The sequence below is a fragment of the Schistocerca gregaria genome, chromosome 3 (genome assembly GCF_023897955.1).
Source record: "Schistocerca gregaria isolate iqSchGreg1 chromosome 3, iqSchGreg1.2, whole genome shotgun sequence".
Taxonomy (NCBI): Eukaryota; Metazoa; Arthropoda; class Insecta; order Orthoptera; family Acrididae; genus Schistocerca; species Schistocerca gregaria.
This window is the reverse complement of record NC_064922.1, coordinates 861,622,168-861,641,271: the sequence shown is the minus strand read 5'-3', so window position 1 is coordinate 861,641,271 and position 19,104 is coordinate 861,622,168. Positions and strand designations below refer to the sequence as shown.

General features: G+C 39.4%; 1 protein-coding gene across 3 annotated transcripts in view; it reads left to right on the top strand.

Moving 5' to 3' along the window:
• The window catches only part of LOC126354875 (rho guanine nucleotide exchange factor 26-like), a 444,136-nt gene that overhangs the window by 385,841 nt on the left and 39,191 nt on the right, over positions 1 to 19,104 (top strand). For all 3 annotated transcript variants that reach the window (XM_050004883.1, XM_050004882.1, XM_050004884.1), the window contains 5 exons: positions 2,530 to 2,652; positions 10,412 to 10,548; positions 14,638 to 14,827; positions 15,616 to 15,798; positions 17,471 to 17,642. In XM_050004883.1, the coding sequence (XP_049860840.1) occupies positions 2,530 to 2,652; positions 10,412 to 10,548; positions 14,638 to 14,827; positions 15,616 to 15,798; positions 17,471 to 17,642 (805 nt within the window). The remainder of the gene's footprint in view (positions 1 to 2,529; positions 2,653 to 10,411; positions 10,549 to 14,637; positions 14,828 to 15,615; positions 15,799 to 17,470; positions 17,643 to 19,104) is intronic.

Below are 19,104 nucleotides of genomic sequence, written 5' to 3'. Positions count from 1 at the left end.
CCCCCCCCCCAGTCACTAGGTATACTTTTGCTACAGTGACTTACGATAAACTGCTGCTAGAATGGGAACAACTTCTTTCCCATTATCTCTGTAGAACATCACAGTTATCACATCTGGTCCTGATGATTTTCCACTGCTTAACTATTGTAGCTGTTTTTTTATTTTTTTTTCATTCTCCAATCATTTCTGTTAATATCTGCCATCAGTGCTATGACCACAAGGGGGAACCGTATTACAGTCTTCTGTGGTGAAATGATTTCAGAAGACCGAATTCTGCATTTTGGCTTTTCCTCTGTATCCTTCTATTTTGGTGCCAGCATGGTCACTGAGCAAGTGAATAGTGGTTTTGATCTGCTTATTGACTTTACACAAATAAAAACACCAATCGTGGATGAGGCCTTAGACCTGTTCTGGCTGGTAGACTGTTGGCTGTGAGGCAGTACGAGGAGCAGTCTGTGATGGTGGGATGTACAATCACCACGTCAATGGTCCCACCAGCCACTGTTACCAGGAGATGAATCCTCGTGGTGTCACTGCTTATTTATTCGAGCAGCTCCTCCTCATGTAACCTCATGAGAGTGAGGAGAGGATCCCATTCTATACCTTCCCACCTCAGTAAAAATCTGATGCAGTACTGGTGATTGAACCCTGGGTCTTTCTGCACTGGAGGCGGCAATGATAATAGTTCGGCTGTGGAGAGGTCTTACTGCCTTTACGTAAGACTGAAACTTAAGCTCTTAAACCATGATGAGTCTTTCCTGTCCCTTAAAACGATGTTTGATGCACACTTTTATAAGACATATTTAACAACGCTTTTGAATTTCTGCTGAATATTATCATTGCAACATTAAGCAGTAGCCCAAAGCCTGTTAACTGTTGCCAATATAGCTTCTAGCTGTTTCCAGACTGTGGCCAATTCCCTTTGTGTCCGGCTACAACAAGCATAGTCCTTACCCATTTGTTACATTGTAAAAACTGTAAAATAAAATTTAAGAAAGGACAAGCAAACAAACAAACAAACAAACAAACAAAAGGCACTCATTAAGAACATAGCTGTTTTTATTTTAAACTCAGTTGATGCATATATCTGACTGCTAGCAGCAGCTCATTTCAAGTTACATGTAAAGGACTGTGTCAGCATGTCTATAAAAAGTTAGTACCTATGACTTGTTATGAAAATACGCATTGTATGGCTACAAGGCTGTTGCAGCCCTTTAGATTTGATACTACTTCAGTAGTTTGCACATCAGAGCGCTCTGTTGCTTATGACTCAAGCAACTCTTCAAATGGTCTCACTAGCGTGAGCCGTTTCTGGCTCAGAACTTTTGGCTGGGACAAAAGTCCAAAGTGATCTACAGAAATTGGGCTCATTACCTTCACATTGGTCGATATCGGCATAACTACTAGCCCAGAGCACCTCTCTGAATTTGATAGACCTCATGTTTGGAGTATCGTTGCAATCAGCAACAGCAGAATCTGTGAGTATTTTTCAAAACCGCATAAAAATTTCATCCTGGAATGATGTTCCTCCTTCCCCCTTTTTCTCTCATTGCCTCAGGCCTTTTTGGTGACAGTAGTGTCATGTAAGTAGAAAGATTCATCAGATGTGTAATATGACTGACCTAACAAACAGCATGGAAGAAAGGGTTGCACGAAACACCAAGAATGGAACGTGCCAAGGAAATATTGAGATTCTGCTGTTTGTAGTAGGGATTGAAAATGTGTGTAAAAGAATTCTTCTTTCTGTTTGTACCCTGGTAGCAACCTCTTTTGCCTTGAGTGCATTATCATCTGAGTGCTGTGGTTCTTCAAATACTGTTAAGCCAAAAGTGTAATCTGTAGTCTTCGTATATAATTAACAAGAAAACTGTATATTAAACTGCAAGGCCTTGTACTTGCTACACATTTTATAAGTCACTATCTAAGTTAATTGTGTGACAATTGTTATGTTTAAAACTAGAAAATCAGTTTCTACATTGAGAGAACCAAGAAAAATTATAAAGATTAGTTAGGGAATCAGTAGGCTATCAGAGGGATGAAAACAGTGAAGAGAAAGTAACGAAACTAAAAGTTGTTTTGATAATGTGCTCTGGCACACCAAATGTATCCTCCACTCCGTATTTGATGTGCTTTTACTCAAAATCTGCTCGAATTTCTCATTCTGTTTGTTGCCTTGTGAGAACAGAGCTTCCGGCTGCTGGAGATGGTCCTGCATTGCACAGCTAGTCAAATGGTGTATCCTTCGTGCGATCTGGTTTTATGCTATATGTTTCATACGAGTGACGTCTACGTTCTTGTATGTGTGGATCTGTTCCAGGCTGGGCAGGCATTTTCAGCTGCACGTTTCTCAGGTGTATATTCAGAAAGGTTAGGGGAGACGTGTATCAAATATCAATGTTCGTGTGTATAAGTACGTTTTAGCAGCTGACCCTATCACATCAGCTTAACGTTTTCTCATGCCAGTCCTGAGCACAGGTTGAAGGCACTTGAGTTTTGAAGGAAGCTGACTGCTGATATCAACTGTTGCAGGCAGCAGACGGTCCGCAGCAGTGGCGGGTGGAGGCAGCGGCAGCGGGAGCAGCTGGTATGCGGAAGCTGGGCTCTGGGGCTCGCTCACTTCTAGTCCCAACAGCAGTGACACCTCCGAGCAAGGTGTGTATGATGATTGTGATAAACATGCCAAATGTTTTGAGTTTTGTGTGAAAGTGTATCAGGGACATTTACAGCCAGGAAAAAAAATTCCTTCTGTCAAAAACCCTATCTTGTAGTTACGGTGTAAACAGAAGGAAAACTTTGCTACCTGAAAATTTTTGTTTGAAGTGACACACCACGTGATGGGCTTTTTTCTAACATAGTTGTCAGTAGAATTCAGTTACAAGCTGCACAGTGGGATCAGTTGTTGTTAATTATTAGTCGGGAAAATAAATTCTTGAACTGTGTCCATCGTCATTATGAAGTCTTTATTAATAATGGTGTTTAGAACACAAGTTCTGTTGGTTGATTTTGTCATAGATTTTTTTTCTACACCCTGACACTGAAATTTAATTACGAAGTTTAAGTTTGGATCATGTGATAACAGTAACTGAAACCTGTAATAGTATGTTGGGGAGGGGGGTGGGGATGGGGAGGGGGAGGGGAAGGGTGGACAACACTACTATGTGATCTAGACAGTGTTTTTTGTAAAAATCAACTTTTGTTCTTCTATCCTAGTAAAGTGCCGCTATGATGTTCGGCTGGTTCTTTACCATGACATCGGGTGCCTACATAATGTCTGATTGTGAGCTAAGACTTCCTGTTATTTAGAGTCTTGCCCACCTTGTTATTTCAGCACAATCGCCAACCTTTTCTGATCGAACTTCCTTATTCGCAGTGCTGCAGTTTGAAAGCAGTGAATGAAAATAGGCATAATAGTCTAATTTACTTATACACTCCTGGAAATTGAAATAAGAACACCGTGAATTCATTGTCCCAGGAAGGGGAAACTTTATTGACACATTCCTGGGGTCAGATACATCACATGATCACACTGACAGAACCACAGGCACATAGACACAGGCAACAGAGCATGCACAATGTTGGCACTAGTACAGTGTATATCCACCTTTCGCAGCAATGCAGGCTGCTATTCTCCCATGGAGACGATCGTAGAGATGCTGGATGTAGTCCTGTGGAACGGCTTGCCATGCCATTTCCACCTGGCGCCTCAGTTGGACCAGCATTCGTGCTGGACGTGCAGACCGCGTGAGACGACGCTTCATCCAGTCCCAAACATGCTCAATGGGGGACAGATCCGGAGATCTTCCTGGCCAGGGTAGTTGACTTACACCTTCTAGAGCACGTTGGGTGGCACGGGATACATGCGGACGTGCATTGTCCTATTGGAACAGCAAGTTCCCTTGCCGGTCTAGGAATGGTAGAACGATGGGTTCGATGACGGTTTGGATGTACCTTGCACTATTCAGTGTCCCCTCGACGATCACCAGAGGTGTACGGTCAGTGTAGGAGATTGCTCCCCACACCATGATGCCAGGTGTTGGCCCTGTGTGCCTCGGTCGTATGCAGTCCTGATTGTGGCGCTCACCTGCATGGCGCCAAACACGCATACGACCATCATTGGCACCAAGGCAGAAGCGACTCTCATCGCTGAAGACGACACGTCTCCATTCGTTCCTCCATTCACGCCTGTCGCGACACCACTGGAAGCGGGCTGCACGATGTTGGGGCGTGAGCGGAAGACGGCCTAACGGTGTGCGGGACCGTAGCCCAGCTTCATGGAGACGGTTGCCAATGGTCCTCGCCGATATCCCAGGAGCAACAGTGTCCCTAATTTGGTGGGAAGTGGCGGTGCGGTCCCCTACGGCACTGCGTAGGATCCTACGGTCTTGGCGTGCATCCGTGTGTCGCTGCGGTCCGGTCCCAGGTCGACGGGCACGTGCACCTTCTGCCGACCACTGGAGACAACATCGATGTACTGTGGAGACCTCACGCCCCACGTGTTGAGCAATTCGGCGGTACGTCCACCCGGCCTCCCGCATGCCCACTATACGCCCTCGCTCAAAGTCCGTCAACTGCACATACGGTTCACGTCCACGCTGTCGCGGCATGCTACCAGTGTTAAAGACTGCGATGGAGCTCCGTATGCGACGGCAAACTGGCTGACACTGACGGCGGCGGTGCACAAATGCTGCGCAGCTAGCGCCATTCGACGGCCAACACCGCGGTTCCTGATGTGTCTGCTGTGCCGTGCGTGTGATCATTGCTTGTACAGCCCTCTCGCAGTGTCCGGAGCAAGTATGGTGGGTCTGACACACCGGTGTCAATGTGTTCTTTTTTCCATTTCCAGGAGTGTATGTTTATCACCAAAATTTGCAATAACGCTAATAGCGTAAGTAGCTGAACATAACCATTTCAGCAGATCATCAGTGTGTTTCTTCCAGTTCAATTTCTCATCAATGCACATGCCCAGAAATTTTGAGTATTCTGCCTTAGCAACAGACTTCTCTTCATAGTCTATTAACTAACTGTCGTGTGACAAGGGCCTCTCGTCGAGTAGACCATTTGGCAGTTGCAAGTCTTTTGATTTGATGCCATTTTGGCGACTTGCGTATCAATGGGGATGAAATGACGATGATTAGGACAAAACAACACCCAGTCCCTGGGTGGAGAAAATCTCCGACCCAGCCGGGAATCAAACCCGGGCCCTGAGGATTGACATTCTGTTGCACTGACCACTCAGCTACCGGGGGCGGACATAGTCTATTTATCAATGGTGTTATGCCATTTGCTGTACATTGCTGTGTTTTCTCAAAATGTAGTGAGTCTATTTACAGAGAACCACTTAATAATTTTCTGAAAGACATTTACAATTTCCTGAGCTGATTCTTGTTTGTTGGGTGTGATTACTATACTTGTATCATCAGCAAAAAGAACTAGCTTTGCATCATCATGAATATAGAGTGGAAAGTCGTTAATATATATTAAGAACAATAAGGGACCCGATACTGAAACCTGTGGGACACCATTCTTGATAACTCCCCAGGGACTCTGCTGATTTTTGCAAACTATCTGTACTGTTAACATAAACCTTCTGCATTCTTCCAGTTAAGTATGAATTAAACCATTTGTGCACTGTCCCACTAATACCACAATACTTGACCTGGTTGTTGTTGTTGTTGTGGTCTTCAGTCCTGAGACTGGTTTGATGCAGCTCTCCTTGCTACTCTATCCTGTGCAAGCTTCTTTGTCTCCCAGTACCTACTGCAACCTACATCCATCTTAATCTGCTTAGTGTATTCATCTCTTGGTCTCCCTCTACGATTTTTGCCCTTCACGCTGCCCTCCAATACTAAATTGGTGATCCCCTTGATGCCTCAGAACATGTCCTACCAACTGATCCCTTCTTCTAGTCATGTTGTGCCACAAACTTCTCTTCTCTCCTCTCCAATCCTATTCAATACCTCCTCATTAGTTATGTGATCTACCCATCTAATCTTCAGCATTCTTCTGTAGCACCACATTTTGAAAGCTTCTATTCTCTTCTTGTTTAAACTATTTATCGTCATGTTTCACTTCCATACATGGCTACACTCCATACAAATACTTTCAGAAATGACTTCCTGACACCTAAATCTATACTTGATGTTAACAAATTTCTCTTCTTCAGAAACGCTTTCCTTGCCATTGGCAGTCTACATTTTATGTCCCCTCTACTTCGACCATCATCAGTTATTTTGCTCCCCAAATAGCAAAACTCATTTCCTAATCTAATTCCGTCAGCATCGCCCGACTTAATTCAATTACATTCCATTATCCTTGTTTTGCTTTTGTTGATGACTTGAGCTTATCTAGAAGAATTTTGAGATTCACACAATCAAAAGCCTTTGAGAGATCACGAAATACCCCAATGGGTGATGTTCGGTTATTCAATGCATTTAATATTTGATCAGTGAAAGCATATATAGCATTTTCTGTTGAAAAGCCTTTCTGAAAACCAAATTGACATTTTGTTAGTACTTCATTTTTGCAAATATGTGATGCTACTCATGAATATATTACTTTTTCAAGAATTTTGGATAAAGCTGTCGGAAGCAAGATTGGGCGGTAGCTGTTAGCATCAGACCTATTCTCTTTGTTATGCAATGGTTTAACATTAGCATATTTCAATCTATATGGAAAAATGCCTCATTTCATCAGGCTTCTACATACGTGGCTGAGAATCCTACTTATTTGTTGGGAACAAGTTTTTGGTACTGTGTTGGAAATGCCATCAGTTCCATGTGAGCTTTTACTTTTGTGTGAATTTGAATTTCAATTTTATCAAATTGCATAGGTACTGCCTCTTCCACACACTGCCTTGCATTTTCTAATGAATAGCTGGAGCCTGTTTTCTCTACAACACTTAAAAATGATTATTAAAAATGTTTTCTACTTCTGACTCCTTGTTAACAAACTTTTCATTGTATTTGATAGAAATATTCTTCCTCTGCTCTTGGCTGCCCTGTTTCCCTTTTAATGATAAAATCCATATTGTTTTAATTTTATTATCAGATGTGCTAATCTCAGACATAATGCACATACTTCTGGAATTTTTAATAATTTTTCTTATTACAGTGCAGTAGTTTTTACATTACTCCTCGTAGCTATAAGATACATTTCCCTTTTCTGTTTACAAGATATTTTTATCCATTTAGTAAGCCATTGCTTTTTATATGGTTTCTTACAATTATATTTCACTGTTTTCTTAGGGAAACTGTTTTCAAATATACTCGCAAAGGTATCATGAAATAGGTTAAATTTTAAATTAGCATCATGTTCCCTGTACACCTTGTCCCAGTCTAACTGTTGCAAACTTTCGCTAAAATTTTGAATTGTTGAATTGTTAATTGAACGCACTATTTTGGAGGACTGTTTCGCATTACTATATGGAGCTATATCATATACTGTAACTAGCTGTGCATCATGGTCAGACAGACCATTCTTACCAGGAAAAGTTTTTATTTGATTAAATTTATCTTGGTCTATGAAAACATTATTTATCAGTGAGCTGCTTTCCTGTACCACCTGAGTAGGAAAATCAATAACTGATGTCAAATTGAAAGAACCAAGTAATACTTAAAGGTCAAGTTTTCTATTGAACTGTTCAGAAAATCTACATTGAAATCCCCACAAAAAATAATTTGCTTTCCTCTGTCTGACAGATAGCACAACAAAGAATCTAAGTTTTTCAAAAATAGTTGAAAATTTCCCTATGGGGACCTATACATGGCTGCAATTATAAAAGCACTATTATTTAGTTTAAGCTCACATGCACATGTTCCTCTATGCAAAATTTTTTAGTTTCCAAATTTTTCACACTGTGACAGATTTTAACACATATGGTAACTCGTCCTCTCTCCATACTGTCTCTACTTAAGTGTGCTGCAAGCTTGTATCCACCCACATTTATCATTTACATACCTGTGACTATATGATGTTCAGACAGGCATAGTACAACTATTCTGCCCTCAGTTTCTAAATCTTCTAAACAAACAAGAAGCTCATCTACTTTGTTTCTTAATCCCCTGATATTCCGATGCAAAATATTAACATTATTTTTCGCTGTGCTTTCATATGAATCTTGTGACATACTAACATTATTTTTCACTGAACTGCTATGAGAATCTTGTGATATTTTCACATCTCAAGTACCTGCCTGTCTGAACATCTCGTTAAGTTTAATTTCAATCAATGTAGGATGAGTGGACACTGATCTTAGCCTAAAAAAGTACTCCCATGAGTTTCAGTGCCCCTCCCCCCTCCCCTCCACTCTTAAAGATTCTGCTTCATCCCAGCCAGTTTACCCTTCCCTTTTTTATTGAGATGCAGGCTGTGTCTTGTGAAGTACCACCTACCAATACCATCAACGGGAACCAAACCTATGCCTGACAAAATAGCCGCCTGAAGCAGCTGATCTAGCTGCATATTGACCCTCCTGACAGAGCTGTTCAATTGGGGCAGATCATACCGCATGAAAGCAGGAACCAAGCCAACCTTTGTATGGGTTGTTGCAGATGCTATTTTTACCAGGTCACACTCAGTATTGTAGTCCTGTAAAACCCCTGCACAATTATCCTACATGCTCTTATCACTTGGCTAAGACATGCACTGGGCTTGAAAATACTTGTGACCTGGTACCTGCCACCTAATTTTTCCTGCGGGATCTGGCCCACACCTCTTCCATGTCTGCTACCTAACAACAGAACTTTCCTCCTACTTTCTACTTTTTTTTGCAACAGTTGGTTTCCTAGTGAAAGTCTGTTAAGTACTGACTACGCTTACAACTACTTGAGCCTCTTCCTTAGTTGACTGAGGTAGAAAGGCAAATCTGTTGTTTGTGCCAATGATGAAACTGTCAGATACTGTTCTCTTTCTGTGGCCTCTGTTCCTTGCTACCACTTCCCACCTGTCTTCACCCTTCTCCCCCTTAACCTCATCAGTTCCTCCCTAGCACCATCCAGTTCAGTGTTACAAAACAGTTACTTTATTTGGAATCTTGCAAAAAAAATTATTAAGGAAAAATTTCAGAAATGTTTTGTCTTAATTAATGGATTACAATTGAGCGTATCCATATCTCAAGTTTTCTCTTGTGCTTGTGACATAATAGACATCGTCATGCCCACTCTTCCTTTATGGCGCACTTCGTATCTCCAAGGCAGGAAGCGATGGCACTGAACAAACTCCTCGAGCAGCAGGTACTGCAAACGTGGTACGATGTTTATCATTGTTCTGCCTTGTAGATGTGCTGCGTCTATCCATCTTGTGAAACATACACATAAATAAAATATATATCCAACCTATAGGTTATCTGATTCATTTTGAAAATAAAACATTTTACAGTGGCCATCATCATTCATTCCTTCAGAAAATTCTTGTGCAATACATCACTTCACCAAAGTGATTTGTTTCACTACGCCACCTAGACTGCAACCCTTGTGTGGCAGTTCTTTGCATCTTGGAGACATTGAAGCTATTGGCTAAATCAGAACTTCTTATAGTGTAAGAAAACCTGCACCACACTATGAATTGTTGCAGTATTCCACAGTATGATGGAAGGGAGCAGTTCATCTGTGATGCTTGACTTCCATTTACTTGGTTGCGTGCTCATAGAGTTGTGGTCTTTGAACATTTATTAATTCATTGCCTGAAAATGAAAATGAATATGCCATAAGACCATGAAGAGCTAAACACATTACTACACCGTAGTACATGATCAGTATACAGAACAAAACCCCTGTGTAGAATTGAGCCTAGGGAACATATCACCATATAAAACAACTACACACTCCAAATTAATGTCAGCTAGGACACAAAAACTCATACAAATTGTATTTTATCAACGTTAAAAAGTTAAAAACAGGAAACTTCACTAGCTGTTCTTATCTAAAATAAAATTACAGTATGAACAATTTCAAAATGCAAAACAAGTTAAATGGGTACACACAATGTGTGTGTTTAGCATGATCAACCCATATATTTTAATCACTTTGAAGCACTGCTATAAGCAAAAGCCACATTGAAATAGTCAATATACCATATAAAATAATCATGAAGACCAAGAGGGACATCGGGTGGTGTCTAACAGAAACTGCATTACTAAGAAAGCAAATTGGGTCCACAAGAGAAAATTCAATAAGGTGGATGATGAGAAACGTAACATCCCACAGAAAATGATGTATGGGAAATATATGCTAGTTAAAATTCTGCAGCATCACAGATCAGAGCAATGGAGACAAGGGGGTACCTTTAGGAACATGAAGTGTATCACCTAATATTGTTGAAAGGATTCATTTTCTTGTCAGTATCAGTTATTTCCCTTTACAACTGGTTGCTTTCCAGCAGCTCAGCCTAAATAATAAAAACTGTGTGTTAACAGACAACTCTGGACAAGGAACAGTGAGTGCTGTTACGGAAACATCAGTACCTGATACCAGTCGTGAAAATGGCGAGGAAAACCAAACGTGTTTCAGAGACGAACCACTGTACCAGTTCTACAATGCTGATGCTGTTGAGGTAAGCTCATCATCAATTTCACTCAAAATTCATTATGTTTGCTGCTAATTTCTTTCTGTCTTAACTAAAATGCATTGTGTTAATGATAGTATGATCCAGTGCTCTGTCATAACTTGTGATAAAAGCTGCTAGTGTTTATGTAGGAGAAACACAGAGGCAAAACTGGGAAAGCTACCCTGTATGTGTAGGCAAACAGAACAAAAAGAAAACACACTCAGTGATGGTCTCACAAAGTATATTTTTGTGTCTGGACCTAAATGACCTGGTTGCCAGACTGTTGGCAGTGCAGGCAGCTGCAGCTTTAAACTAGAAGCTTCCGTCGTTCATACTGTGGTATCCAAAGAGATGATGGTATCAAGCCAGACTGGAATACGTGTCTGCTAATTTCCCATTGTGTAAACTCATAACATAGCAGTCTTTTAAGCTTGGGACTGCTGAGTAAAGACACAAGATTGGGGAGTTCCCACTCTGTCAGAGGAGAAATAACAAGTCAACCCATCCTGGTGCTGTCCATACGAGTGATGTTTGTGTATATTATTTACACCTTAAAAGGCAAGATATCTACCTTCCCCAGAGGGACCTGGTGGAGATAAGTCATGTCGTATAGCTTTTGGTGCCCTTGGAAGTGGGTGAAACTTGATTGGCCACCTGTCACCACCTTGGAAGGTGGAGGAGAGATATCCCTTATTTTTGTGATAGTGTTCCATTTGGTGTTACCATAGCTGCACCAAATCTGTGACTATGGACACCTGACCAGTGGTGTGTAGAACTTTGCATGTGGCATCTTGCCCTTACTCAGTTAGTGCTGGCAACACTACATCTCATTAGGACTTGAAATTTGTGCAGCCTGTCTGCACTGCCTACTTTTTGTGTAGCTGTTTGTAATCAGTGATAGTAGTTAATTGCTTGATTTCACTGCAGGTTTATAAAATTTCCTTAGTTAGCAGAGTCCAATACAGATGATACATTATCACTTCAATTTTCACCATTGGTGTAGAATAGACAGACACACAAACCTTGTCACAAAGTTTCAGTTAACACAGCCTTCAGCACACCACCAGATATTTGACAGTGCCACATAATCTGCAGATGTGGAAAGCTGCATTTCCACTAAATTGTAAAAGGATTTGCATCCCTTCAGAGTATCTTATATCACTGAGACCTGCCATTCTAGGTACACATAATAGACTCTTTGCTACGTCAGCATTAATAGAGCTCATTATTATCCCATTGTTGAAGCAAGAATGTAGAGATGTGAACACAGAAATAATACATGAATCAGTCATCATAAAACTTGTTATCCTAGTTAGAAGGTACAACTTAATGTGTTTCAGTATTTCCTTCACGTGATTTGAGGGTGTTATCCAGTGTGTCTCGATATTTCCTCCATTCCTGATTGCAGTATTCATCCCTTCATGTTTCTCAAAAGCTTTCCAATTTAATCAGCAAAAATTCATCCCCCCCAATGATTCAACCATAACATTTAACAAATAATTTTTTATTGGGCTGTGTCAGATTTCCCAATATTTTTGCGCAACATATCATACGGAAAATTAATAAATTAAACTGTATATATCTGTAATGTGCAATTATAAATATTAAAATAATCCTATTGGGCACTTTAGTTTCACAAACAGATAAAGTCAACATTGCATCCATTTTGTTTGTTTCTATCTGTCAATCACAGCACAGGACACGTGAAGTGACACAACTGTGTTCCTAGTGGTAAAACAGAATACTAAGAATATTTGTTCCAATATTTATTCAGTATAATTTTTATTATTTGTGAATGAAATTTGTGGTGACAGCATGATGAGTTGAACAGGCCAGGGCCAAGGTGACGTCGATAGGTATAAGATACAATGTTTATTGCATCTTGCACAAGTAAAGTGCCATATTTGATATTTTTCATATTTATACATGCATACTATGAAAATGTGTAGTCTGATTGATTCATTGCATTAATAATCTCTCAAAAATACACCATTTTTTGTACAATGGGTTGTGATAAAGTGTAGGTAAACATCATGTCGGTGATAAATTGTTACCGGAAAGTAGCTTTGCTCACATATCTAGTACTGTAGTTGTTTATGCAGGAAATCAGCTGTTGTTTTAAAATTATACACAATCATCAAAATTCATCATTATTTTATATTTTTACCCAGAAGTGGTAAAAATGCCAAATTTCATAATGTCATGAAAACTGCCAGTTTTATGTTATATCACTAAAACCCACAGATTTTTCATTCTTTTTTGTTTTATTGTTTAGCAAAATTTTCCTAGCCCTAAATATTGTGCACAATGCATTTGAACTAAAATGTTAGCCACTTGCATTGAGTGTCTGCAGTTTTTGTTGTTTTAGTGTTATAGATGGTTACACCATAGTAGGATTTTCTAGATAATACTTATTTTTCCTTATGTTTACTGACTTTACATACTTCTGTGTTCTCTGGAAATGCAAGGAAAGGACACTGACTGGGTAATGCTTTCCCTCTGTGTGGTATACTTGCATATTTAATGTGATACTACATGGAGTAAGAAATATCTGAGGTTTGTGTCTGAGTCACAGTTCTTATGCCAGTGAAATTCATCTCCACTCACTCTTTGTTGTTTTGAGACTATGAAGCAATTTTTAGTTTGCTGCAAAATAATTTCCCAGTGTACCTTCTCCAGTAGTGGGGTTAACTCTGCAAGGCTATCTTGAGAACCTCTGTGGAAACTGGAGAACTGAACATGTTGTCTGTAACGCATATGTGTGGCTCATATCAGAGATTACTGTGTGTTTGAAAGGTGGAGACTGAGGATGCATTCTCTGTCCAGGATCCTGTTGGCATTACACACCCTGCACCTTTCTGAGTGGAACAGTCTGGGCTGTTAATGAGATAGGGTGCTGTGCCTAAAACATTAGCTACTCCTGAACTTGCTTCCCCACTCTGGCTCCATTTTTGCCTGTCCTGCTCATTGTATTCAATAAACCTAAAAGCAGTCCTAACTTGGAGCACGAAAGGCACCACTGATGCCAATGTGGTTTCCACCATGATTGGTGTGGAGTTAGAAACAAAGTTGCATTTGGTGCACTTCACACCGAAATTGGTTCCGAAGCTCGACACCTTTAGCTCTTTTACCTTTATTTGCAATTCCCTAAGATGTGCAGATAAAATCATGAACAACGTTTTGGAGGTATCATTAAATACAGAACCACTGAATAAAGTGTAGTTCCTGATTGTGTGAGCTGTAAAATACCAAATGTGCTGTGTATGGACATAATACAAATGTCGTCCAAGTTTTTATTTCCATCGTGTTTGCTTTGTATGCCTTCCGAGCTATTGTTGCATAAAATTTTCATTTCTACATGATCAGTGGAGAATGCAGATAGACATTGGCTGAGTAAAAAGGCTTTTCTTCCCATAATATACTTTTGCACTTAATGGTATTCTAGCCCCTTTAACAAGTGACATACCATTTTCTGATATTTTATTACAATAAATATTAAAAAAGGACATTTTTGATATAATATTCAGTTTCTTGACACAGGCTTTTTGTTGTTCCAAAGTTCTAAAACAAAGAACACCAAATTTGGCATTCTAGCTTTGTGAACGGTATTCTAACATTGTATCTGATAATTCAGCTGGTTACTGAGAAAACAATTAGAGTGCTTAATGTATTTTATAAACCCATTAATGCTTCACAACGTGGAATTCCATATTGTACAACCCAATACTCGTCCACATTGTGACAAAACTCATTTCACATGAGGCCCATGTTAGCTTTCTCTCGCATGTCTGCTATTGCATCCCCTCTGAGGATGGCTTAATTTAATTCCCTCTAATTCAGTTGTCACCATCTCATTACACTGTCAAAAGCAATTGATTAGCAGGTGCTGGTAGTCTTGGTTTCCATCTTCAGGACTAGGCGACATAGTATCATTTCACTACCATCTGTTTTCAAGGACAGACTCATGTGCTTCAAAAGCTTTTGAAGCAGGGTTATTTTCCCAAGCCATTTACCCAATCTTGCTTTCAGTTGACTTTATTCCACAACAGATTTTCTATTTTTCTTTATGGTTTGATAATGGATTCTTTTACACAGAGGTACATGCGTGGTGGCAGTGAAATGGATTCGGATGGATATGAGGAAGTAGGGCAGGGGCAACATCCCGATTCGACCTCAACATCTGTTGTAGTAAAAAGACCATCTGCTATGGAGCTTATCTGTCCCCAAGAAGGTCAACGTACCCTCTGGTGCCAAATACCAGAAGTTGTTAACAGTGCTGTTCTCAGTAAGTAATATGTTTATTTAAAAGCAAAATCTTGGTGAAAAAGTAATTTAACTAAGTTGACAGCTTTTTCAATCCACATTTGTGTGTGTGTGTGTGTGTGTGTGTGTGTGTGTGTGAGAGAGAGAGAGAGAGAGAGAGAGAGAGAGAGAGAGAGAGAGAGAGAGAGAGATTGATTTTTTTAATTTTTCTGACATTGATCTTGATTCTGTCATCCTATTTAAATCACATCATTCCTGCTTACCTGATTTTAATAATATATCACTTCAGAAGTTTCTAAAAGCACTAAAAAGAATCCTAATTTCCTCAAAACACACCAAGCAAACTTCTTTCTTTATTGTAAAATTTCGCTACAGACCTTCTCCTCCTCTTTTGTACCTTGGCATTTTAATAATGTAGTTGTGGTGCACAATATTTCAAATGTGTGTAGCTTGTCCGCAGGAAGCGAACAAGTCTCATTTCAAAACATGCAATATAAATGTCAGCTTCTGCAATTCTAGACCAAAGTTTCTTTCCAGACAATTTCTTCTGTAGAAAAAAAGATTTCTTCAACTTGGTGTTTCTTTCTTTGCCTTCTGCATGTCATTTTGGTTTTTTAAAAGACGTAATTTATTGGTTAAACAGTATCTTGCTGAACTGTCATTGTTGTCCCTGTTTTATGTAACAATTATAAGTCTTTATGGATAAAAGAGCAGGTCATGAGAAAGACACACATGTTGTTGAATGCTGTGTTAGTAGTAGAATGAAATGTGCAGCAATTAAATAACAGGTGGTATTTGTTTGTCTTGCAGGTACTCTCAGTTCCCAACAGAAGAGGCTACAGGAAGCAAAATTTGAAATTATAACGTCTGAAGCATCATACATGAATTCCCTGAATGTTTTGGAGAAGCATTTTATGAGCAGTCCTGAACTATGTGATGAGTCAGTACTTTCTAAAAATGACAGGAGGGTACTGTTTGGGAATGTTATGCCAGGTTGGTGTTCTTGTACAGTACATAATTATTTGCTTTGTGATATCCAGCTCTCATGTAAGGCTAACAATTTGATCTAAATTAATAATCAACTACACAGCAAATGGTGAAATCTTGGCAATTTTTGATCTCTTGAAAGTCATGCTGGGAAATATACTGACTGCTGCTAAGTGAATCTCTCTCTCTCTCTCTCTCTCTCTCTCTCTCTCTCTCTCTCTCTCTCTCTCTCTCATAGTCCTACTGGTTTTGATCTACAAAATTACCATCAGACCACAAAAGTCTCCTTAGCAAATAGTGTATTCTTCATCACAATTTCAGTGATGAACACTGTGTATCAAGTATAAAAGAATTAAGGTAAAGTCTGCTTCTGAATTTCTAATTTTGAAATGAAAGATGCAAAGAAAATTACAGGTTGAACATGTGTGATGAATATCAGTGAACATCTCAATTTTAAAAGTCTACACCTATAAGAAGATAGTCATTATATGAAAGCAGCTAATGTGAATGAGTTATAGAAACTAATAAGACCCTCCACCCTCCCCATACCTAATCAAAACACTAATCTGTTGTCACAAGGTGCTAGAAGCAATTAATAAACAAGATGTATGTAGTATCACCTGTCTCATTATTTGGAATGTCTGTTCAAATTTAACTATCAGCATTGTAGTTACCATCATTACAAGGGTCCACAACTCATGGTCTAGTGGCTAGCATCACTGCCTATGGATCATGGAGTCCCAGGTTCAATTCCTGGCTGGGTTGGGGATTTTATCTGCCCGGCGACTGGGTGTTTGTGTTGTCCTCATCATTTCATCATAATCATCATCATTCATGACAGTGGGTAGATCAGATTGTGTAAAAATTGGACTGTGAAAACAATGGGACTTTGTACAGGCGCTGATGACTGTGAAGTGGAGCATCCCACAAAAGACACTTCATCATCATCACTACAGGTTTTCACATCAATTCATACTCTTAAAATTATGTATTTGATCCAAGCTCTGTATCATCATATGATAAATAATAATAAACATCAACTCTTGCTTAGACTCATGTCAGATTGTAAGACTGTTTCTGGGAGGAGATGATGATGATGATGATGATGATGATGATGATGATACAGAAGTTTGGGAACTGGTACATTGACATAAATGGTGTGAAGTGTCATATCAGTTTCTCTTATAACATGTTACCTTTAGCTGTTTTCATAACACAGTTGTCTTTACAGATGTTGACTTTTCAAATTAAATATTGACACCCATTATTTACAATCAAACTTTGATTTTTTTTCATACTTTACATTTAAAAGACAGAAATTTAAAGACTTCACATGTTTTAAACTTGAGACAAAATGGACATTATCGAAATCATATTTTGTGTAAATACAGTATGTTGAGTCAACATAATGTACAGTGCCAGTTATGCTTACTTTCAGGTTAGAACTGAGTCTTTCATTTGTGTATTAGTCAGGGACTGTCATTGCTGTTATAGATGGTTACTGGTATCACAAGAAAGAGGTCCACATAGCAACTTTTGGTGTGTATTTCAACATGACTTTCATAAAATGGATTTACAATTTTAGAGCACCATGTACCTATAATACTTTTTAAATGACTGACAAAGAGAAACATTGTAAAGAATACAAGTTATTAAATAGTGCCACATTTCATTACAGTGAAAAATTGTTCGGAAAAATTTCTGTCAGAGCTGGAGCACTGTTGGCAAGATGATGTTCTCCTGCAAGGTATCTGTGACATTGTCTACAAACATGCTACAGGGCACTTCAACATATACATTAAATACTGCTCTAACCAAATATATCTGGATCGAACATTGAGAACATTAAAGTAAGTGGGCTCTCATTACATGTTCAATACTGAATGTTTATTATAATTCTACAATATTGAAATGGCATGCCTATTAAGTACTAATGTATGTATTAAACAAATACAAATCATTATCGTCAGACACGAAAGGCAACACCTTGCTTTTGTAGCGACCCTTCTGTGTGTCTCACCATCTTTACCATTTGGTTGTAGTTGGTGCAGATCATTCCACTGATATTTTTTTTTAATACACATGCTCTAGACCTGCCTCTTGTATTGCTTCCCAGGATTTTTCCCTCTAAAATGTCTTTTAAGAAGCTGCTGCATCAAACTGGGTGAGCAGTTAATTCAGTTTTTCTTCTCGGTATCATGTTAATCAATGTCTTTTCTCTTTAATTCCTTACAGTATTTGGTACTTACCTCTCTCTCTCTCTCTCTCTCTCTCTCTCTCTCTCCCTCTCTCTCCCTCCAGAATGTTCTCCATATTCACACCTCTGTTGCTTTCAATAATTTTTTTTTTTTAGAGTCCACCCTTCATTACCAAAGCTTAAAATGCTCTAAATAAATGTGTTACTGAATTTACAAATGTAAGTGCTTTTAAAAATGTATTGTTACATGAAAGCCATATCTTAATGTATTTTCAATGTAATTTCTATCAATATAAACATATTTATCACAACCAACCAACTTCTGAATTCTTTTCTTATAAAAATCTGCTGCCTGATTTTCAATCACAGTTGAATAGCCCTGTGATCTCTTACATAATTTGTGAAGTGCAGAAACAAGTCTTCATCAGTTTTACTTAGCAATTATTACCTTCATTATTGTACTGCTCAGGGAAGTTGAAAGCAGTGGCCATTTGACTGCTAATACTGTGAATACGTTGGTTGAATAGAAGGCAGTGGGAATAACAAAGGGGGTTAAGGACAGTGGATGACCAATGGAGGTTGAGGCCAGGGAGGTTAGGAAAATATAGGATATATTGTGGGGAGATTTCCCACCTGTTCAAAAAGCTGGTGTTAGTAAGGAGGATTCAGATAGCACAGGTTATGAAGCAGTCATTGAAACGAAGATCGTTGTGTTGGGCAAAGTGCTGAACAACTGGGTGGTCCAGCTGTTTCTTGGCCACAGTTTGTTGGTGATCATTCGTGCTGATTGACAGCTTGTTGGTTGTCATGCCCACATAGAATGCAGCATGTTCTTCGCTTCAGTGCCATCTGGATCCTTCCCACAGATACCGTCTTTTCTGAATTGCGCAGATGTTAAACTTTGCCTGCAATATATCCTACCTTCCTGTAACCCCCCTGGTCCCAACCTTTATTAGTCACTGTCCTTCACCCCCTTCCGTGTTCCCACTCCAGCACAACACAGTCTTTTTATGTCTCCACTTTCCCGCTCCTTCCCACATATCCTTTGTATGATGAGTAGCTGCCTAGCCTGTTCGTAATATTGTCATTATTGCATTCTAAATTTTCCATTGTTT